The sequence below is a fragment of the Bufo bufo genome, chromosome 1 (assembly GCF_905171765.1).
Source record: "Bufo bufo chromosome 1, aBufBuf1.1, whole genome shotgun sequence".
Taxonomy (NCBI): domain Eukaryota; kingdom Metazoa; phylum Chordata; class Amphibia; order Anura; family Bufonidae; genus Bufo; species Bufo bufo.
In genome coordinates this window covers 51,372,947-51,394,947 of record NC_053389.1, presented here as the reverse complement: position 1 = coordinate 51,394,947, position 22,001 = coordinate 51,372,947, and the positions used below count along the sequence as shown (strand labels likewise).

The 22,001-nt window shown below is 47.2% G+C and overlaps 1 protein-coding gene across 1 annotated transcript; it reads left to right on the top strand.

The window, feature by feature from the left end:
• The first annotated feature begins 1,295 nt into the window (after positions 1 to 1,295).
• Positions 1,296 to 21,404, top strand: LOC120994801 (alkaline phosphatase-like). Its single transcript, XM_040423618.1, has 11 exons — positions 1,296 to 1,532; positions 3,458 to 3,577; positions 16,119 to 16,234; positions 18,167 to 18,341; positions 18,581 to 18,756; positions 18,854 to 18,997; positions 19,824 to 19,893; positions 19,986 to 20,120; positions 20,235 to 20,426; positions 20,775 to 20,894; positions 20,982 to 21,404. Exons 1-11 carry the CDS (start codon positions 1,463 to 1,465, stop codon positions 21,215 to 21,217), a joined length of 1,554 nt encoding a protein of 517 aa, XP_040279552.1. The 5' UTR covers positions 1,296 to 1,462; the 3' UTR covers positions 21,218 to 21,404.
• The last annotated feature ends 597 nt before the right edge of the window (positions 21,405 to 22,001 follow it).

Below are 22,001 nucleotides of genomic sequence, written 5' to 3'. Positions count from 1 at the left end.
AAGGGTCTATTGGGTCACGTGTTACTTCTACTTTTAAGGGACAGTAATAATATATTTAACCATGTATTTTAATGTATTTTCTATGTGCTTTTATGTGTATTGTTCCCCCGTGACATGTACAGCAGGCCTATTAGGGTGTAGTTAGGCATCCTAGACACTAGAGGGAGATAGGGAGCCTAGTATAAATGTTCAGGCCCAGACAGGGAGGAGGTAGTCTGTAGTCGGGAGTCTGTGGAGACAGAAGTGAGAGGGCATCTTAGCCAGAGATATGCTGAGGGCCTCCTCCTGACATGCAGTTGCCACTTGCCACCAGGAGGCTAGTGAAGGATTATAGCCTGCCTGAAGTATCATTGAGCCCATGATAGCACAAGAAGAATCTACCCCAGTAGAAGAGATGTTCCTCCTGGGAGAAACCTGCAGTACCCTCAAGCCAAGCAGAGCCAGTGTATCCAGTTAAGGCAAGTAAGCTGAAGGGCAGAAGAATCATTAAGCAAATCCAAGGATAAATACGGGAGGAAGAATATTTGCCAAGGATAAAAGCCAGCATTGAGGTATCCGGGCCTTGGGATAAAAGCCAGACAGGAGTTCTAATGAACAGTGTACACTATATCTGAGGAGAAGGTACAGCCTAGTCTGAGTGTTGGATTATTATTGCCCTCTGAGTATCTTGCAAAGATTATACCTGCTAGTATTGAAAATTAGCCTGCTTGTGAAGCACTTGATGTAAGGGACTGTATTACCATCTTATTGTACAAAGTTGGACTGTTCTCCAGTAAAGCAAAGTTTGGTTCACTATACCACCTGTGTACCTCACTTATTGCAACTATAAATCGGTGTGCCACCGTTACAGGCACTGGCGTCACGAATCTTAAAGGGACCTTGCACTAGGCACATAAAACACCTGCAACATCCAGGGCACCTCATCCACCATCAGGCCTGGTCCCTAAAGGCAGAGTGTGCCCCAGAGGACTACTGTGTCAGCCTATCCTTCACTGTCGCATGCCTGCCCAGGGTTCGTCTTCAGAACTGTGAGTAACCCTCGCTTGCCCATAACCGTGACCTCACAATCGATATACCCTGCAGGTCTGGCATGTTGCATAGAGATGCGACAGAACATTTCATTATACAGGGATTACGCTCCATTTACATAATAGCAGCGCCCCTTCCTTTAAGGCAGAGGTGTGGGGTGTCAGAGGCGGGCACCCTGGACTGCTGCCCGGCTTCCGTGCTGCAGGCTCTAATGATGCAACTGGGAAAAAGGGAGGAAAATGAATGGGGATGTCAAGACAGCCCTCGCCCTGCGAGCTAGAAGGGCGCCCAGCCAGATATAAGCCTCGCCGGCATCTGTCACTAAGGAGTCATACAAGTGCAGAGGGCACCTGGAGACTGGCACTGCCAAGCGATGAGATTGTGAGCCCCATAACAGAGAACTGAACTACAGGCTCCCCCCAAAACTGAAGACATGAAGACGGTGTTGTTGTGGGTATCAGTGCTGCAGCTGGTGAGATTGGCAGTGCCCGGCAAATTCCCAGGTGAGCTCAGGTGGAGGTGATGTCAGCATTTATCAGTCTTTATGAAGAATCAGCATTTTCTGTGCTAAAAACAGAAAATCATTGTCATTTACAGCAAGTGTCATACTCCAGTCACCTCCGGAGCTGCAGTCACTATTCTACTATCCCATCGTTTGTCATGCTCTAGTAATATCTAGAGCTGCAATCACGATTCTACTGTTACATGATCTATCATACTCCAGCCACATCCAAAGCTGCAGTTATTATTCTGTCGTTACATCAGTCGCATACACAGTTGCAGTCCCTATTCTGCTGTTATATCATTTTTTGTGCTCCAGTCATATCCAGAGCTTCATTCACAATTGTGATATTTGATCTCTTCTTATACTACAGCAGCCTTATGCCTAATGTTTTATAGGACAGTCACATCCAGAGCTGCAGTCATGCTTCTGTGGTTAAATTAAGTCACATTCAGAGCTGCATTCAGAATTGTGCTATTTGATCTTTTCTTACAATGCAGTCCCATCTACAGCAGTCTTTTGCCTAAGTCACATCCAGAGCTGCAGTCACAATTCTGTGGTTACATCATATATTATACTGCAGTCACATCCACAGCTAAAGTCACAATTCTGTGGTTACGTCATAATTATACTGCAGTCACATCCACAGCTGCAGTCACAAATCATATATTATACTGCAGTCACATCCACAGCTGCAGTCACAATTCTGTGGTTACATCATATATTATACTGCAGTCACATCCACAGCTGAAGTCACAATTTTGTGGTTACATCATATATTATACTGCAGTCACTTCCAGAGCTGCAATCACAATTCTACGGTTACATAATGTGTTATACTCCAGTCACATCCACAGCTGCAGTCACAATTCTGCTGTTACAACATATATTATTCTGCAGTCACATCCAGAGCCGCAGTCACAATTCTACGGTTACATAATGTGTTACACTCCAGTCACATCCATAGCTGCAGTCCCAATTCTGTGGTTACATCATGTATTATACTGCAGTCACAATTCTGCTTTTGCATCATGTATCATACTGCAGTCACATCCAGAGCTGCAGTAACAATTCTGCTTTTACATCATGTATTATACTGCAGTCACATCCAGAGCTGCAGTAACAATTCAGCAGTTACGCAATGTCTTATACTCCAGTCACATCTACAGCTGCATCGCATCCACAGTTCTTCTCACTTCCTGTAGGGATTTGTCACTTCTGTGCACTTTGTATAGACAAAATAAATTTTGTAGAATTCTATGTAAAAAAAAAATGACACAATTCTGTGTGACGAAATAAAGTTCAGTTAATTTTGTGACATAGAATGTCATTTTGTCGCATTTTGTGACATAGAATTCTGCATTTTTGTCACAGAATGCACTTTGAAGAAATGGCGCCCCATAGTGCACAGACCTCCCTGCACCCTGATTTCATACGCTTTGTGCATCCCCTACACTACAATGCCGGGTATACACTACATCTCCTACTATGCGGCGCAGCAGAGCATACACTGTACAGACAATCACCTATAGGGTCAGCAGCCCGAGAGCTAACAGGAAACCTGCAGAATTGTGATTTTAGCTCTGGATGTGCCTTTATTATAGAACATGAAATAACAGAACTGTGACTGCAGCTCTTAATGTGATTAGAGTACAAGACCTGATGTAACACTGGATCAGTGAAAGACAGGTTAGATATTGGTCTATGGAGGGGACTTCCTTACAGCTCCTCTGTGCTGCTGTTGCCTGAGTATGTGTACTGTATGAACTCTAATGATGTCAGCGGGGGGTTAATAATCTGTGTGTATGAGGACTGCTGGACATATTAGGGACTGATCCCATGGTATCAGGAGCTTTATATCTGCTCATCACCTGCCTGGTATAAATATGTGACTCCTTGCCCCTCTGACTGTTCTTCCTGTCACAGATGTAGAGAAGGAGCCAAAGTACTGGAGAGACCATGGCCGTCAGACCCTAGAAGAAGCCCTGAGACTGCAGAGTCTGAACATGAACAAAGCCAGCAATCTCATCCTGTTCCTGGGAGACGGTAGGTAGACGGCACCATTAACACCAGTGATGAGGCAGAGATTTGCAGGGAGATGATACAGGGCACGATGCCAGACTGGTAGAATTCGGACACTCCCGGGTCGTGGCTTCTCCTCCCTTCCAGATTTGGACCCTAGAAATTCTGTATGATTGCAAAACTGCTGATGGATTTTTCCTTGTCCGGGTGACATTGTCATGCGGCCTCATTATCTTGTCAGATATTGGCGTCAGTGTTCAGGGTGTGGAAGAAATCAAATTGCCAAGTGTCACCGCCTCATTACAATGTATCATCCTGACAGGTGTTACCACATCAGAACCGGAATCAGAACTGGACAGATTAAAAGTCCATATCATGTAAATCCTGTCATATACTCCATTCACATCCAGAGCTGCAGTCACTGACCTGTTATATCCTGTCACATACTCCATTCACATCCTGAGCTGCAGTCACTGAGCTGTTATATCCTGTCATATACTCCATTCGCATCCAGAGCTGCAGTCACTGACCTGTTATATCCTGTCATATACTCCATTCACATCCAGAGCTGCAGCCACTGACATGTTATATCCTGTCACATACTCCATTCACATACAGAGCTGCAGTCACTGACCTGTTATATCCTGTCATATACTCCATTCACATCCAGAGCTGCAGCCACTGACCTGTTATATCCTGTCATATACTCCATTCACATCCAGAGCTGCAGCCACTGACCTGTTATATCCTGTCATATACTCCCCTTACATCCAGAGCTGCAGTCCCTGACCTTTTACATCCTGTCATATACTCTATTCACATCCAGAGCTGCAGTCACTGAGCTGTTATATCCTGTCATATACTCCATTCGCATCCAGAGCTGCAGCCACTGACCTGTTATACCCTGTCATATACTCCATTCACATCCAGTGCTGCAGTCCCTGATCTGTTATACCCGGTCATATACTCCATTCACATCCAGTGCTGCAGTCCCTGATCTGTTATACCCGGTCATATACAGACAACTGGTATAAATACATTGATAAATCTCCTGATTCCCTTCTATCACAAAGTTGACTGCCTGCAGCCACCACTAGAGGGAGCACAATGCATAGGAATGTATACAATTACCATTGAGTGAAATTGAAGCTGTAGTAATCTATTTGCATTAAGCTCCCCCTAGTAGTGACTGCATGGAAATGCAGTGCTTTTACATCGGGAAGAGAAAGAAGAAGGAGCTCAGCGCTGACCCCGGGGCCCCACAGCAGTTGTGTGGCCTGTCTCCACTGAAGGTACACCACTTGGAAAAAGACCTCAGCTGGTTTCCCGTTTCAGGAAGTCCCTTTTCACTGCTGCCTCCTGCTGGTCAGTCTGTGTACAGACAATGCTTCACTGCAATGCACTGTGGGAGATGTAGTGTTTCCACCATGCCTACAATGCAAAGACACAAGTCTGGAGGGTGAAGGCTCTGCCCCCAGTAGTTATAAAGCCTTCATAGCGGCCCCTGTATTTATATAGCCCCAATGCAGTGCCAGCAGTTATTATGACCCCCTGTAGTGCTCCCTGTATTATAATGCCCCCTGTAGTGCCCATATGTATAATGACTCCTGTATTCTAATTCCTCCTGTAATATATTATGCCCCCCTGTAATGGTCTGGCCTGTATTATAATACCATCCATAGTACCCCCTGTAGTGCTAGTATAACTCTTTTACCCCCACTCCATAGTATAATCCCCCCCCCCCCCCGTAGTGGTAGTGTATATAGTACTCTTAACCCATAGAGTCCTGTAGTATAATGCCTCCCTGTAGTGGTCTGGTCTGTATTATAATACCACCGAAAGTACCCCCTGTAGTATAATGTCCCCTGTAGTGTTGGCATAATTCTTTCACCCCTCCTCCCCATAGTATAATCCCCCTCCCTGTAGTGGTAGTGTATATAGTACTCTTACCCCATAGTGCCCCATAGTATAATGCCCCCCCTGTAGTGGTAGTGTATATAGTACTCTTACCCCATAGTGCCCCATAGTATAATGCCCCCCCTGTAGTGGTAGTGTATATAGTACTCTTACCCCATAGTGCCCCATAGTATAATGCCCCCCCCCCCCGTAGTGGTAGTGTATATAGTACTCTTACCCCATAGTGCCCCATAGTATAATGCCCCCCCTGTAGTGGTAGTGTATATAGTACTCTTACCGCATAGTGCCCCATAGTATAATGCCCCCCCCCCCCTGTAGTGGTAGTGTATATAGTACTCTTACCCCATAGTGCCCCATAGTATAATCCCCCCCCCTGTAGTGGTAGTGTATATAGTACTCTTACCCCATAGTTCCCCATAGTATAATGCCCCCCCCCTGTAGTGGTAGTGTATATAGTACTCTTACCCCATAGTATAATCCCCCCCCTGTAGTGGTAGTGTATATAGTACTCTTACCCCATAGTGCCCCATAGTATAATGCCCCCCCCTGTAGTGGTAGTGTATATAGTACTCTTACCCCATAGTGCCCCATAGTATAATCCCCCCCCTGTAGTGGTAGTGAATATAGTACTCTTACCCCATAGTGCCCCATAGTATAATGCCCCCCTGTAGTGGTAGTGTATATAGTACTCTTACCCCATAGTGCCCCATAGTATAATGCCTCCCTGTAGCGGTAGTGTATATAGTACTCTTACCCCATAGTGCCCCATAGTATAATGCCCCCCCCTGTAGTGGTAGTATATATAGTACTCTTACCCCATAGTGCCCCATAGTATAATGCCCCCCCCCTGTAGTGGTAGTGTATATAGTACTCTTACCCCATAGTATAATGCCCCCCCCTGTAGTGGTAGTGTATATAGTACTCTTACCCCATAGTGCCCCATAGTATAATGCCCCCCCCCTGTAGTGGTAGTGTATATAGTACTCTTACCCCATAGTGCCCCATAGTATAATGCCCCCCCCCCCGTAGTGGTAGTGTATATAGTACTCTTACCCCATAGTGCCCTATAGTATAATGCCCCCCCTGTAGTGGTAGTGTATATAGTACTCTTACCGCATAGTGCCCCATAGTATAATGCCCCCCCCCCTGTAGTGGTAGTGTATATAGTACTCTTACCCCATAGTGCCCCATAGTATAATCCCCCCCCCTGTAGTGGTAGTGTATATAGTACTCTTACCCCATAGTTCCCCATAGTATAATGCCCCCCCCTGTAGTGGTAGTGTATATAGTACTCTTACCCCATAGTATAATCCCCCCCCTGTAGTGGTAGTGTATATAGTACTCTTACCCCATAGTGCCCCATAGTATAATGCCCCCCCCTGTAGTGGTAGTGTATATAGTACTCTTACCCCATAGTGCCCCATAGTATAATCCCCCCCCCTGTAGTGGTAGTGAATATAGTACTCTTACCCCATAGTGCCCCATAGTATAATGCCCCCCTGTAGTGGTAGTGTATATAGTACTCTTACCCCATAGTGCCCCATAGTATAATGCCTCCCTGTAGCGGTAGTGTATATAGTACTCTTACCCCATAGTGCCCCATAGTATAATGCCCCCCCCCCTGTAGTGGTAGTATATATAGTACTCTTACCCCATAGTGCCCCATAGTATAATGCCCCCCCCCTGTAGTGGTAGTGTATATAGTACTCTTACCCCATAGTATAATGCCCCCCCCCGTAGTGGTAGTGTATATAGTACTCTTACCCCATAGTGCCCCATAGTATAATGCCCCCCCCCCCTGTAGTGGTAGTGTATATAGTACTCTTACCCCATAGTGCCCCATACTATAATGCCCCCCCTGTAGTGGTAGTATATATAGTACTCTCACCCCATAGTGCCCCATAGTATAATGCCCCCCCCCTGTAGTGGTAGTGTATATAGTACTCTTACCCCATAGTATAATGCCCCCCCCTGTAGTGGTAGTGTATATAGTACTCTTACCCCATAGTGCCCCATAGTATAATGCCCCCCCCCTGTAGTGGTAGTGTATATAGTACTCTTACCCCATAGTGCCCCATAGTATAATGCCCCCCCCCTGTAGTGGTAGTGTATATAGTACTCTCACCCCATAGTGCCCCATAGTATAATGCCCCCCCCCTGTAGTGGTAGTGTATATAGTACTCTTACCCCATAGTATAATGCCCCCCCCTGTAGTGGTAGTGTATATAGTACTCTTACCCCATAGTGCCCCATAGTATAATGCCCCCCCCCCTGTAGTGGTAGTGTATATAGTACTCTTACCCCATAGTGCCCCATACTATAATGCGCTCCCCCTGTAGTGGTAGTGTATATAGTACTCTTACCCCATAGTGCCCCATAGTATAATGCCCCCCCTGTAGTGGTAGTATATATAGTACTCTCACCCCATAGTGCCCCATAGTATAATGCCCCCCCCCTGTAGTGGTAGTGTATATAGTACTCTTACCCCATAGTATAATGCCCCCCCCTGTAGTGGTAGTGTATATAGTACTCTTACCCCATAGTGCCCCATAGTATAATGCCCCCCCCCCCTGTAGTGGTAGTGTATATAGTACTCTTACCCCATAGTGCCCCATACTATAATGCGCTCCCCCTGTAGTGGTAGTGTATATAGTACTCTTACCCCATAGTGCCCCATAGTATAATGCCCCCCCCCTGTTGTGGTAGTGTATATAGTACTCTTACCCCATAGTGCCCCATAGTATAATGCCCCCCCCCCCCCTAGTGGTAGTGTATATAGTACTCTTACCCCATAGTGCCCCATAGTATAACCCCCCTCCCTGTAGTGGTAGTGTATATAGTACTCTTACCCCATAGTGCCCCATAGTATAATGCCCCCCCCCCCTGTAGTGGTAGTGTATATAGTACTCTTACCCCATAGTGCCCCATAGTATAATGCCCCCCCCCCTGTAGTGGTAGTGTATATAGTACTCTTACCCCATAGTGCCCCATAGTATAATGCCCCCCCCTGTAGTGGTAGTGTATATAGTACTCTTACCCCATAGTGCCCCATAGTATAATGCCCCCCCCCCCCCCCCCCCCCTGTAGTGGTAGTGTATACACTGCGTGCAGAATTATTAGGCAAATGAGTATTTTGACCACATCATCCTCTTTATGCATGTTGTCTTACTCCAAGCTGTATGGGCTCGAAAGCCTACTACCAATTAAGCATATTAGGTGATGTGCATCTCTGTAATGAGAAGGGGTGTGGTCTAATGACATCAACACCCTATATTAGGTGTGCATAATTATTAGGCAAATCCTTTCCTTTGGCAAAATGGGTCAAAAGAAGGACTTGACAGGCTCAGAAAAGTCAAAAATAGTGAGATATCTTGCAGAGGGATGCAGCACTCTTAAAATTGCAAAGCTTCTGAAGCGTGATCATCGAACAATCAAGCGTTTCATTCAAAATAGTCAACAGGGTCGCAAGAAGCGTGTGGAAAAACCAAGGTGCAAAATAACTGCCCATGAACTGAGAAAAGTCAAGCGTGCAGCTGCCAAGATGCCACTTGCCACCAGTTTGGCCATATTTCAGAGCTGCAACATCACTGGAGTGCCCAAAAGCACAAGGTGTGCAATACTCAGAGACATGGCCAAGGTAAGAAAGGCTGAAAGACGACCACCACTGAACAAGACACACAAGCTGAAACGTCAAGACTGGGCCAAGAAATATCTCAAGACTGATTTTTCTAAGGTTTTATGGACTGATGAAATGAGAGTGAGTCTTGATGGGCCAGATGGATGGACCCGTGGCTGGATTGGTAAAGGGCAGAGAGCTCCAGTCCGACTCAGACGCCAGCAAGGTGGAGGTGGAGTACTGGTTTGGGCTGGTATCATCAAAGATGAGCTTGTGGGGCCTTTTCGGGTTGAGGATGGAGTCAAGCTCAACTCCCAGTCCTACTGCCAGTTTCTGGAAGACACCTTCTTCAAGCAGTGGTACAGGAAGAAGTCTGCATCCTTCAAGAAAAACATGATTTTCATGCAGGACAATGCTCCATCACACGCGTCCAAGTACTCCACAGCGTGGCTGGCAAGAAAGGGTATAAAAGAAGAAAATCTAATGACATGGCCTCCTTGTTCACCTGATCTGAACCCCATTGAGAACCTGTGGTCCATCATCAAATGTGAGATTTACAAGGAGGGAAAACAGTACACCTCTCTGAACAGTGTCTGGGAGGCTGTGGTTGCTGCTGCACGCAATGTTGATGGTGAACAGATCAAAACACTGACAGAATCCATGGATGGCAGGCTTTTGAGTGTCCTTGCAAAGAAAGGTGGCTATATTGGTCACTGATTTGTTTTTTGTTTTGTTTTTGAATGTCAGAAATGTATATTTGTGAATGTTGAGATGTTATATTGGTTTCACTGGTAAAAATAAATAATTGAAATGGGTATATATTTGTTTTTTGTTAAGTTGCCTAATAATTATGCACAGTAATAGTCACCTGCACACACAGATATCCCCCTAAAATAGCTAAAACTAAAAACAAACTAAAAACTACTTCCAAAAATATTCAGCTTTGATATTAATGAGTTTTTTGGGTTCATTGAGAACATGGTTGTTGTTCAATAATAAAATTAATCCTCAAAAATACAACTTGCCTAATAATTCTGCACTCCCTGTATAGTACTCTTACCCCATAGTGCCCCATAGTATAATGCCCCCCCCTGTAGTGGTAGTGTATATAGTACTCTTACCCCATAGTGCCCCATAGTATAATGCCCCCCCCCCCCTGTAGTGGTAGTGTATATAGTACTCTTACCCCATAGTGCGCCATAGTATAATGCCCCCCCCCCCTGTAGTGGTAGTGTATATAGTACTCTTACCCCATAGTGCCCCATAGTATAATGCCCCCCCGTAGTGGTAGTGTATATAGTACTCTTACCCCATAGTGCCCCATAGTATAATGCCCCCTCTGTAGTGGTAGTGTATATAGTACTCTTACCCCATAGTATAATGCCCCCCCCCTGTAGTGGTAGTGTATATAGTACTCTTACCCCATAGTGCCCCATAGTATAATGCCCCCCCCCCCCTGTAGTGGTAGTGTATATAGTACTCTTACCCCATAGTGCCCCATAGTATAATGCCCCCCCTGTAGTGGTAGTGTATATAGTACTCTTACCCCATAGTGCCCCATAGTATAATGCCCCCCCCTGTAGTGGTAGTGTATATAGTACTCTTACTTACCCCATAGTGCCCCATAGTATAATGCCCCCCCCCCCCCTGTAGTGGTAGTGTATATAGTACTCTTACCCCATAGTGCCCCATAGTATAATGCCCCCCCTGTAGTGGTAGTGTATATAGTACTCTTACCCCATAGTGCCCCATAGTATAATCCCCCTCCCTGTAGTGGTAGTGTATATAGTACTCTTACTTACCCCATAGTGCCCCATAGTATAATGCCCCCCCCCCTGTAGTGGTAGTGTATATAGTACTCTTACCCCATAGTGCCCCATAGTATAATGCCTCCCTGTAGCGGTAGTGTATATAGTACTCTTACCCCATAGTGCCCCATAGTATAATGCCCCCCCTGTAGTGGTAGTGTATATAGTACTCTTACCCCATAGTGCCCCATAGTATAATGCCCCCCCCCCCTGTAGTGGTAGTGTATATAGTACTCTTACCCCATAGTGCCCCATAGTATAATGCCCCCCCACCCCCTGTAGTGGTAGTGTATATAGTACTCTTACCCCATAGTGCCCCATACTGTAATGCCCCCCCACCCCCTGTAGTGGTAGTGTATATAGTACTCTTACCCCATAGTGCCCCATACTGTAATGCCCCCCCTGTAGTGGTAGTGTATACAGTACTCTTACCCCATAGTGCCCCATAGTATAATGCCCCCCCCCCCCTGTAGTGGTAGTGTATATAGTACTCTTACCCCATAGTATAATCCCCCCCCTGTAGTGGTAGTGTATATAGTACTCTTACCCCATAGTGCCCCATAGTATAATGCCCCCCCCCCTGTAGTGGTAGTGTATAGAGTACTCTTACCCCATAGTGCCCCATAGTAAAATCCCCCCCCTGTTGTGGTAGTGTATATAGTACTCTTACCCCATAGTGCCCCATAGTATAATGCCTCCCTGTAGCGGTAGTGTATATAGTACTCTTACCCCATAGTGCCCCATAGTATAACCCCCCTCCCTGTAGTGGTAGTGTATATAGTACTCGTGCCCCATAGTATAATGCCCCCCCCCCTGTAGTGGTAGTGTATATAGTACTCTTACCCCATAGTGCCCCATAGTATAATTCCCCCCCTGTAGTGGTAGTGTATATAGTACACTTACCCCATAGTGCCCCATAGTATAATGCCCCCCCCCCTGTAGTGGTAGTGTATATAGTACTCTTACCCCATAGTGCCCCATAGTATAATGCCCCCCCTGTAGTGGTAGTGTATATAGTACTCTTACCCCATAGTGCCCCATAGTATAATGCCCCCCCCCTGTAGTGGTAGTGTATATAGTACTCTTACCCCATAGTGCCCCATAGTATAATGCCCCCCCCCTGTAGTGGTAGTGTATATAGTACTCTTACCCCATAGTGCCCCATAGTATAATGCCCCCCCTGTAGTGGTAGTGTATATAGTACTCTTACCCCATAGTGCCCCATAGTATAATGCCCCCCCCCCCCTGTAGTGGTAGTGTATATAGTACTCTTACCCCATAGTATAATGCCCCCCCCCCCTGTAGTGGTAGTGTATATAGTACTCTTACCCCATAGTGCCCCATAGTATAATGCCCCCCCCCTCTGTAGTGGTAGTGTATATAGTACTCTTACCCCATAGTGCCCCATAGTATAATGCCCCCCCTGTAGTGGTAGTGTATATAGTACTCTTACCCCATAGTGCCCCATAGTATAATGCCCCCCTGTAGTGGTAGTGTATATAGTACTCTTACCCCATAGTGCCCCATAGTATAATGCCCCCCCCTGTAGTGGTAGTGTATATAGTACTCTTACCCCATAGTGCCCCATAGTATAATGCCCCCCCCCTACACCTGTAGTGGTAGTGTATATAGTACTCTTACCCCATAGTGCCCCATAGTATAATCCCCCTCCCTGTAGTGGTAGTGTATATAGTACTCTTACTTACCCCATAGTGCCCCATAGTATAATGCCCCCCCCCTGTAGTGGTAGTGTATATAGTACTCTTACCCCATAGTGCCCCATAGTATAATGCCTCCCTGTAGCGGTAGTGTATATAGTACTCTTACCCCATAGTACCCCATAGTATAATGCCCCCCCTGTAGTGGTAGTGTATATAGTACTCTTACCCCATAGTGCCCCATAGTATAATGCCCCCCCCCTGTAGTGGTAGTGTATATAGTACTCTTACCCCATAGTGCCCCATAGTATAATGCCCCCCCACCCCCTGTAGTGGTAGTGTATATAGTACTCTTACCCCATAGTGCCCCATACTATAATGCCCCCCCTGTAGTGGTAGTGTATATAGTACTCTTACCCCATAGTGCCCCATAGTATAATGCCCCCCCCCTGTAGTGGTAGTGTATATAGTACTCTTACCCCATAGTATAATCCCCCCCCTGTAGTGGTAGTGTATATAGTACTCTTACCCCATAGTGCCCCATAGTATAATGCCCCCCCCCTGTAGTGGTAGTGTATAGAGTACTCTTACCCCATAGTGCCCCATAGTATAATCCCCCCCCTGTTGTGGTAGTGTATATAGTACTCTTACCCCATAGTGCCCCATACTATAATGCCCCCCCCCCCTGTAGTGGTAGTGTATATAGTACTCTTACCCCATAGTGCCCCATACTATAATGCCCCCCCCACCTGTAGTGGTAGTGTATATAGTACTCTTACCCCATAGTGCCCCATAGTATAATGCCCCCCCCCCACCCCCTGTAGTGGTAGTGTATATAGTACTCTTACCCCATAGTGCCCCATACTATAATGCCCCCCCTGTAGTGGTAGTGTATATAGTACTCTTACCCCATAGTGCCCCATAGTATAATGCCCCCCCCCCCCCCCTGTAGTGGTAGTGTATATAGTACTCTTACCCCATAGTATAAACCCCCCCCTGTAGTGGTAGTGTATATAGTACTCTTACCCCATAGTGCCCCATAGTATAATGCCCCCCCCCCCCTGTAGTGGTAGTGTATAGAGTACTCTTACCCCATAGTGCCCCATAGTATAATGCCCCCCCCTGTAGTGGTAGTGTATATAGTACTCTTACCCCATAGTGCCCCATACTATAATGCCCCCCCCCCCCCTGTAGTGGTAGTGTATATAGTACTCTTACCCCATAGTGCCCCATAGTATAATGCCCGCCCCTGTAGTGGTAGTGTATATAGTACTCTTACCCCATAGTGCCCCATAGTATAATGCCCCCCTGTAGTGGTAGTGTATATAGTACTCTTACCCCATAGTGCCCCATAGTATAATGCCTCCCTGTAGCGGTAGTGTATATAGTACTCTTACCCCATAGTGCCCCATAGTATAATGCCCCCCCCTGTAGTGGTAGTGTATATAGTACTCTTACCCCATAGTGCCCCATAGTATAATGCCCCCCCCTGTAGTGGTAGTGTATATAGTACTCTTACCCCATAGTGCCCCATAGTATAATCCCCCTCTTTGTAGTGGTAGTGTATATAGTACTCTTACCCCATAGTGCCCCATAGTATAATGCCCCCCCCCTGTAGTGGTAGTGTATATAGTACTCTTACCCCATAGTGCCCCATAGTATAATGCCCCCCCCCCCCGTAGTGGTAGTGTATATAGTACTCTTACCCCATAGTGCCCCATAGTATAATGCCCCCCCCCCCTGTAGTGGTAGTTTATATAGTACTCTTACCCCATAGTGCCCCATAGTATAATGCCTCCCTGTAGCGGTAGTGTATATAGTACTCTTACCCCATAGTGCCCCATAGTATAATGCCCCCCCCTGTAGTGGTAGTGTATATGGTACTCTTACCCCATAGTGCCCCATAGTATAATGCCCCCCCCCTGTAGTGGTAGTGTATATAGTACTCTTACCCCATAGTGCCCCATAGTATAATGCCCCCCCCCCCCGTAGTGGTAGTGTATATAGTACTCTTACCCCATAGTGCCCCATAGTATAATCCCCCTCCCTGTAGTGGTAGTGTATATAGTACTCTTACTTACCCCATAGTGTCCCATAGTATAATGCCCCCCCCCCCCCCGTAGTGGTAGTGTATATAGTACTCTTACCCCATAGTGCCCCATAGTATAATGCCCCTCCCTGTAGTGGTAGTGTATATAGTACTCTTACTTACCCCATAGTGTCCCATAGTATAATGCCCCCCCCCCCCCCCGTAGTGGTAGTGTATATAGTACTCTTACCCCATAGTGCCCCATAGTATAATGCCTCCCTGTAGCGGTAGTGTATATAGTACTCTTACCCCATAGTGTCCCATAGTATAATGCCCCCCCCCCCCCCCCCCCGTAGTGGTAGTGTATATAGTACTCTTACCCCATAGTGCCCCATAGTATAATGCCTCCCTGTAGCGGTAGTGTATATAGTACTCTTACCCCATAGTGCCCCATAGTATAATCCCCCTCCCTGTAGTGGTAATGTATATAGTACTCTTACTTACCCCATAGTGTCCCATAGTATAATGCCTCCCTGTAGCGGTAGTGTATATAATGCCCCCCGTATATAAAATGCTCTCCACCTCCTACTGTAGTCCCCGTGTATTATAATGCCTCATATAATGTTTACCCCGTAGTATAATGCCCCTGTATATATAATGCCCCCCAACATATAAAAAAAATTAAAAATGCTCACCTGTGTCCCATTCTCCACCACCATCTGGAGGTGGACGCGGTGATGTCACTGCGACCACCTGCTCCGTTCTAAAGCCTCATAGGCTTGTGGCCTAGCGGTCTGAGGCTCATGTGACTGAACGGCAGGGATGGGCTCATCTCGCAGGCCTGGAGCTGGAGAAAGTCCAGTGTGAGAAACAATTTGCTTCAGAGAAAGGACTTGGCCGATCAGCGACCTTCACAGAGAACTGCGAGATCCGAGGAAAACTGTGAGAAAACCGCCTGTCCGTGCGCATTAACAACTGCTCCACTCTTATCTTGGTCTTTCCCTGCACCACCAACACCCTCTGCCACCAGGGACCCTGCACCTCACAGTTCATCACCACCAATGAGGCCTGGTGAGGAGATCGCCCCAGGCAGCACCAGGTAGGGGCACGAGGGGGGGAAGGGCCATGGGCAATGAGCGCTTTCATTGTGGCGCTGTTTCAATTTTCACCTCAGGCAGCAGAAAGGCTAGGTGCACCCCTGACCAACACCAGTCAGGAGAACCCCCAAAACTAGGGTGTACCCTGAAAGGAAGAAAAGACGTGCCCTTCCCATCACTACACAGCCCAGAGGAGCGTCACACGACCATTTTTGTGACTATCACTCCTATCCTCTCCCTTCTCATGAGCTCGCTGCACAATTTCTGATAATTGGCCACTAAAACTGATCTGAATGTGAAGGTCACCCCAAGTTCTGACGACTGTCACTCATCATCCTGAGCTTGGGTCCCCAATGGGCCATGTATGTGATGTGTAGTACCAGCAGTGACCACCAGGTGTGATCCGTAATGATGGGCGTTGTCGGGTTTTGTCTCTGCAGGAATGGGAATCTCCACGGTCACCGCTGCCCGGATCCTGAAAGGACAGATGAACGGAGAACCTGGAGAAAACCACCGCCTGGAGATGGAGAAATTCCCCTTCGTGGCCCTTTCCAAGGTAGAGAAGTTATAGGGAGCCACAGAGCTGTAACACTAGAGGGCGCACTGGGTGCATCAGGGACCTGGGCCTGATGGGAGTGATGCACTGTATATCAGTTAGGAAGATTCTATAGTGTGCCCCTGGGGTCAAAGATGATGGGAGTAATGTATTGCTTGTGAGACAGGGAGATTAGATTATGAGCACCTGGGGTCATGGATGATGGGAGTAATACATTGTGTGGGAGTTAGGAAGATTAGGCTGTGAGCTGCTAGGGCTGGGACGATGGGAGTGATAAATTGAGTGTGAGATACAGAGGTTAGATTGTAAACACCTGGGGTCGAGGATGATGGGAGTGATACATTGTGTGTTAGAAAGATTAGACTGTAAGATCCCGGGGCAGGGATGATGGGAGTGATACATTGAGTGTGAGACAGGGAGATTAGTTTGTGAGCACCTGGGGTCATGGATGATGGGAGTGATACATTATGTGTGAGTTAGGCCTCTTGCACACGAACGTATTTTCATTCCGTGTTCGTTTATGGAACCTTTTATTTAAATGGGTCCGCAAAAAAAATGGAAGTTACTCCGTGTACATTCCATTTCCGTATGTCCGTTCCGCAAAACAATAGAAGATGTCCTATTATTGTCCGCATTACGGACAAGGATAGGACTGTTCTATGAAGGACCAGCTGTTCCGTTCCGCAAAATACGGAATGCACAGGGATGTCATCCGTATTTTTTGCTGATCCGTTTTTTGCGGACCCCAAAATACATACGGTCGTGTGCAAGAGGCCTTAGGAAGATTTGGCTGTGAGTTCCTGGGAAGGGGGTAATTCACAGATTAGATTGTGAGCTCCTAGGGCAGGGATAATGGGTGGGGGGGGGGGGTGATTCACAGATTAGATTGTGAGCTCCTAGGGCAGGGATAATGGGGGGGCTGGGGGGTTATTCACAGATTAGATTGTGAGCTCTTAGGCCTCTTTCACACGGGTGTTGCGGGAAAATGTGCGGGTGCGTTGCGGGAACACCCGCGATTTTTCCGCGCAAGTGCAAAACATTGTAATGCGTTTTGCACTCGCGTGAGAAAAATCACGCATGTTTGGTACCCAAACCCGAACTTCTTCACAGAAGGCTTGGGATCGGTGTTCTGTAGATTGTATTATTTTCCCTTATAACATGGTTATAAGGGAAAATAATAGCATTCTGAATACAGAATGCATAGTAAACTAGATAAAGTTAAAAATAAAATAAAAAATAATTTAACTCACCTTAGTCCACTTGATAGCGCAGCCCGGCATCTCCTTCTGTATTATTTCTTCAGGACCTGGGTAAAGGACCTTTGATGACGTCACTCCGGTCATCACATGATCCATCACCATGGTAAAAGATCATGTGACGTACCATGTGATGACCGAAGTGACGTCACCAAAGGTCCTTGACCTATAATGAATGCTCACCACAGGTCCTGTTCAGTAAAGGAGACAGAAGGAGATGCCGGCATCGCGATGAAGTGGACTAAGGGGAGTTAAATTATTATATTTATTTTTTTTAACCCCTCCAGCGTTGTTTTACTATGCATTCTGTATTCAGAATGCTATTATTTTCCCTTATAACCATGTTATAAGGGAAAATAATAATGATCGGGTCTCCATCCCGATCGTCTCCTAGCAACCGTGCGTGAAAATCGCACTGTATCCGCACTTGCTTGCGGATGCTTGCGATTTTCACGCAGCCCCATTCACTTCTGCGTGAAAAACGCAGAATATAGAGCATGCTGCAATTTTCACGGAACGCTCATGTGAACAGACCCATAGAAATGAATGGGTTGGTATTCAGTGCGGGTGCAATGCGTTCACCTCACGCATCGCATCCGCGCGTAATACTCGCCCGTGTGAAAGGGGCCTTAGGGTCAGGTAGAGTAATTCCCCAGTGTCCGCTGGCTCTTCACAGACGTATAACACAGACTCCCAGGTCCCGGACAGCGCGGGAACGGCCACTGCTTTCCTGTGTGGTGTGAAGACCAATAAAGGCGTCCTGGGGCTGAGCGCCGCCGCCGAACTAGGCGTCTGCAACACGTCCAGAGGCAACGAGGTGGACTCCATCCTGAAGTGGGCGAAGGCGGCAGGTGTGTGCCATGTACCTACCTGGGGACAGGGAGAGAGGTGCCACGGTCTGCAGCCACTGACACAAGCCAATGGCGGCTTCACTGCAACATGTCTGATCACAATGTAATTATATTATTATTATATCAGTGATGTCAGTGAAAGGGGGCGGGGCTGTGACAACCTCTCACACATGATATAGAGGCTGGTTGTCAGGTTATAACGGTCCTGATGGATGTTGATGTTCCTATATTATTTTTAGGGAAATCTGTGGGTGTGGTAACAACCACCAGGATCAATCACGCCACCCCAGCCGCGGCGTACGCCCACAGCGCTGATCGTAACTGGTATTCAGACGCTGATATGCCACCGGACGCCACCTCTCAGGGCTGCAAAGATATCGCCTGGCAGCTGATAAACAACATACCAGATATGGAGGTGAGGGGCCCCGGGGCCACAAATAGATGTTGGAATCCAGGTAGTGGTTATTAGGACTCAGCTGCTGAAATAATGTCTCTGCTTCCTTTTTATGGAGGTGATTCTGGGCGGGGGCAGAAAATACATGTACCCCAATGGCACCGCAGATGTAGAGTACCCCCAGAATCCCAAGGCCAACGGCACAAGGCTGGACGGACTGGACCTGGTGGATCTCTGGCACAAGAGGAAGCCGCCCTCAAAGGTGAGAAAAGGGTTAAAGGGCAAACATTTGTAAATTGTTAACGTTGCATTATCTACTCCAGTCACATCCAGAGCTGCACTCACAACTGCAGCTCTGGATAGGACTGGAGTAGGAGATTATATAATAGAACAATGACTGCAGCTCTAGTTATGACTGGAGTATACATTTTTAAAACAGTGACTGTAGCTCTGGATATGACTGGAGTATGAGATTATAGAACAATGACTGCAGCTCTGGATATGACTGGAGTATACATTTATAGAACAGTGACTGTAGCTCTGGATATGACTGGAGTATGAGATTATAGAACAGTGACTGCAGCTCTGGACATGACTGGAGTATGAGATTATAGAACAGAATAGTGACTGCAGCTCTGGATATGACTGTAGTGTGAGATTGTAGAACAGAACAGTGACTGCAGCTCTGGATATGACTGTAGTGTGAGATTGTAGAACAGAACAGTGACTGCAGCTCTGGATATGACTGGAGTGTGAGATTGTAGAACAGAACAGTGACTGCAGCTCTGGATATGACTGGAGTGTGAGATTGTAGAACAGAACAGTGACTGCAGCTCTGGATATGACTGGAGTGTGAGATTGTAGAACAGAACAGTGACTGCAGCTCTGAATATGACTGGAGAATGAGATTATAGAACAGTGACTGCAGCTCTGGACATGACTGGAGTATGATATCATACAGCAGCAGAACAGTGACTGCAGCTCTGGGTGTGACTGGAGTATAATTACTCAGCATTATATAGAGGTTTAAAACCTGAAAAGTTTGGAAAGTTCCTGATAACACAGAAGGCATCCATCTTCTGTCCTAGGTCTCTCGATATGTCTGGAACAGGACTCAGTTGATGGAGATTGACCCAAGTAAGGTGGATTATCTGATGGGTGAGTAGTTTGGCTGGCAGCAGTGATGGGAGTTTGGTCTGCACTGTAGAAAAATGAGCGGCCCCCTCCATTGCCTTCCTCCATATTTTTAGGTCTTTTTGAGCCGGATGATCTCCAATATGAGCTGGAGAGAAATACCTCTACCGACCCTGCCCTGTCCGAGATGGTCGCAGTCTCCATCCGCATCCTCCAGAAAAACCCCAGAGGCTTCTTCCTGCTGGTGGAAGGTGAGTTGTCCTCTTCATCTCAGATACATGAGGGATCCCTAGGGTGCAGCCCCCCAACCCACCTCATTGTGCCCCCAAAGCACCGGTAACGTTAATCACTCTATCACAACCCAGGCGGACGGATCGACCATGCCCATCATGCTGGAAGGGCGAGCCTTGCCTTACACGAAGCTATAGAGATGGACAGAGCGGTGGGCCTGGCTGGGACCTTGACCTCAGAGAAGGACACGCTGACCCTGGTTACTGCTGACCACTCCCATGTCTTCACCCACGGGGGCAACCCGCCCAGAGGGAACCCCATATTAGGTAAGAGAGCCCACAGATTTGGCCTGTCCTGTGTGGGGTCATTCTACAGAAACCTCCAGAGGGAACAAGCTTTAACGGCGGCCATTATAGCACCCACAGGGTGGTCATCCAGCTCCCCCCACATCCTGAATGCTCTCGCTCTCATAAACCATGAAGCTCAGTATGAACAGTGGTGTAGGCTCCTCATATAACGTTGAGAGAAGGTAATTGTTGGAGGACACAGTGACCATAAATGATGTGATATATGGTGGTCCTGGTAAAAGATACTGTAATCTATGGAGGTCCTGGGACTGGGGGCTGTGATCGATACGGTGGGTGGTGACTAGACGTCTTGTAATGTGCCCTCAGGTTTGGCCCTGGGACTGAGTGAGATAGATAAGATGCCTTACACCGCCATCCTCTATGGGAATGGACCCGGCTTCAAGATAGATGGAGGGAAGCGAGAGAACATCACAGGCGTTGACACAGGTGAGTTCTCCATGATGGTGGGATCCAGGATCTTGTCTTGCTGGGGGCCCTCTGAATCCTGCATACTAATGAAGTCATTATCCACAGCGGATGTTAAGTACCTCCCCCAGTCAGCGGTGCCCCTCAAATCAGAGACTCATGGAGGAGAGGACGTCGCCATCATGGCTAAAGGCCCCATGGCTCATCTCCTGCACGGCGTGGTGGAGCAGAGCTACATACCATATGCCATGGGTTATGCAGCCTGCATTGGTCCCAACCTGGACCACTGTGGCGGACACAAAGGACATGGACGACCCTCACCCTGGTTCAAGACTTCGCCATGAGGCCCCCCCCCCCCCCCCCCAGTGTAACAACCAGCCAATCACTGGGACATGATACTAAAGGGTCAAGTCCCATGTACATGAATCGCCATGTAATGGAAAGTTCTGCAACTTTATATGTCAATTCATCACCGTTTTCAAGATCTCTGCTGGATGTCAGTGAATAGAAGGGAACCTTCAGTTTGATATTCTTTGTAGACAACCACACCAGATCACCAACATTCAGGTCCGGACCAGGCACACGTCTCTTATCCGCCACACGCTTATATCTCTCACTCATCCTCTTCAGATTACCCTGAATCTTTTGCCAAAAAAATGACAAAGACGAGGAAAATCTCTCATCAGGTAAACCAGAAGACCCCTCTCCAGAGAATGTCCCAAACTGCGGATGAAAAACCCATATGCACCCAAAAATGGTGACTTATCAGAGGACTCCTGGCGACGGTTATTTAAAGCAAACTCAGCAAGGGACAAAAAAGAACACCAATCCTCCTGATTCTCTGCCACAAAACAGCGCAGATATGTCTCCAGATTCTGATTGACGCGTTCGGTCTGAACAAAACGACAACCGAACCCCCAAGCAAGAACAGAAGGCCTTCCAGAATCTGGAAACAAATTGCGTGCCCCTATCAGAAACAATGTCTGAAGGAATGCCATGCAATTTAACAATATGATCAACAAACGCTTGCGCCAGCATCTTAGCATTGGGTAACCCAGGAAAGGGAATGAAATGTGCCATTTTGCTAAAACGGTCCTCTACCACCAGAATCACAGTCTTCCCCGAGGA

Coding starts and splice junctions, on each gene's coding strand:
- LOC120994801 (XM_040423618.1), top strand. CDS start 1,463: ATGAAGACGGTGTTGTTGTGGGTATCAGTGCTGCAGCTGGTGAGATTG. Junction 3,578..16,118: donor CATCCTGTTCCTGGGAGACG/GTAGGTAGACGG, acceptor TTGTCTCTGCAG/GAATGGGAATCTCCACGGTC. Junction 20,427..20,774: donor CAGAGGGAACCCCATATTAG/GTAAGAGAGCCC, acceptor ATGTGCCCTCAG/GTTTGGCCCTGGGACTGAGT.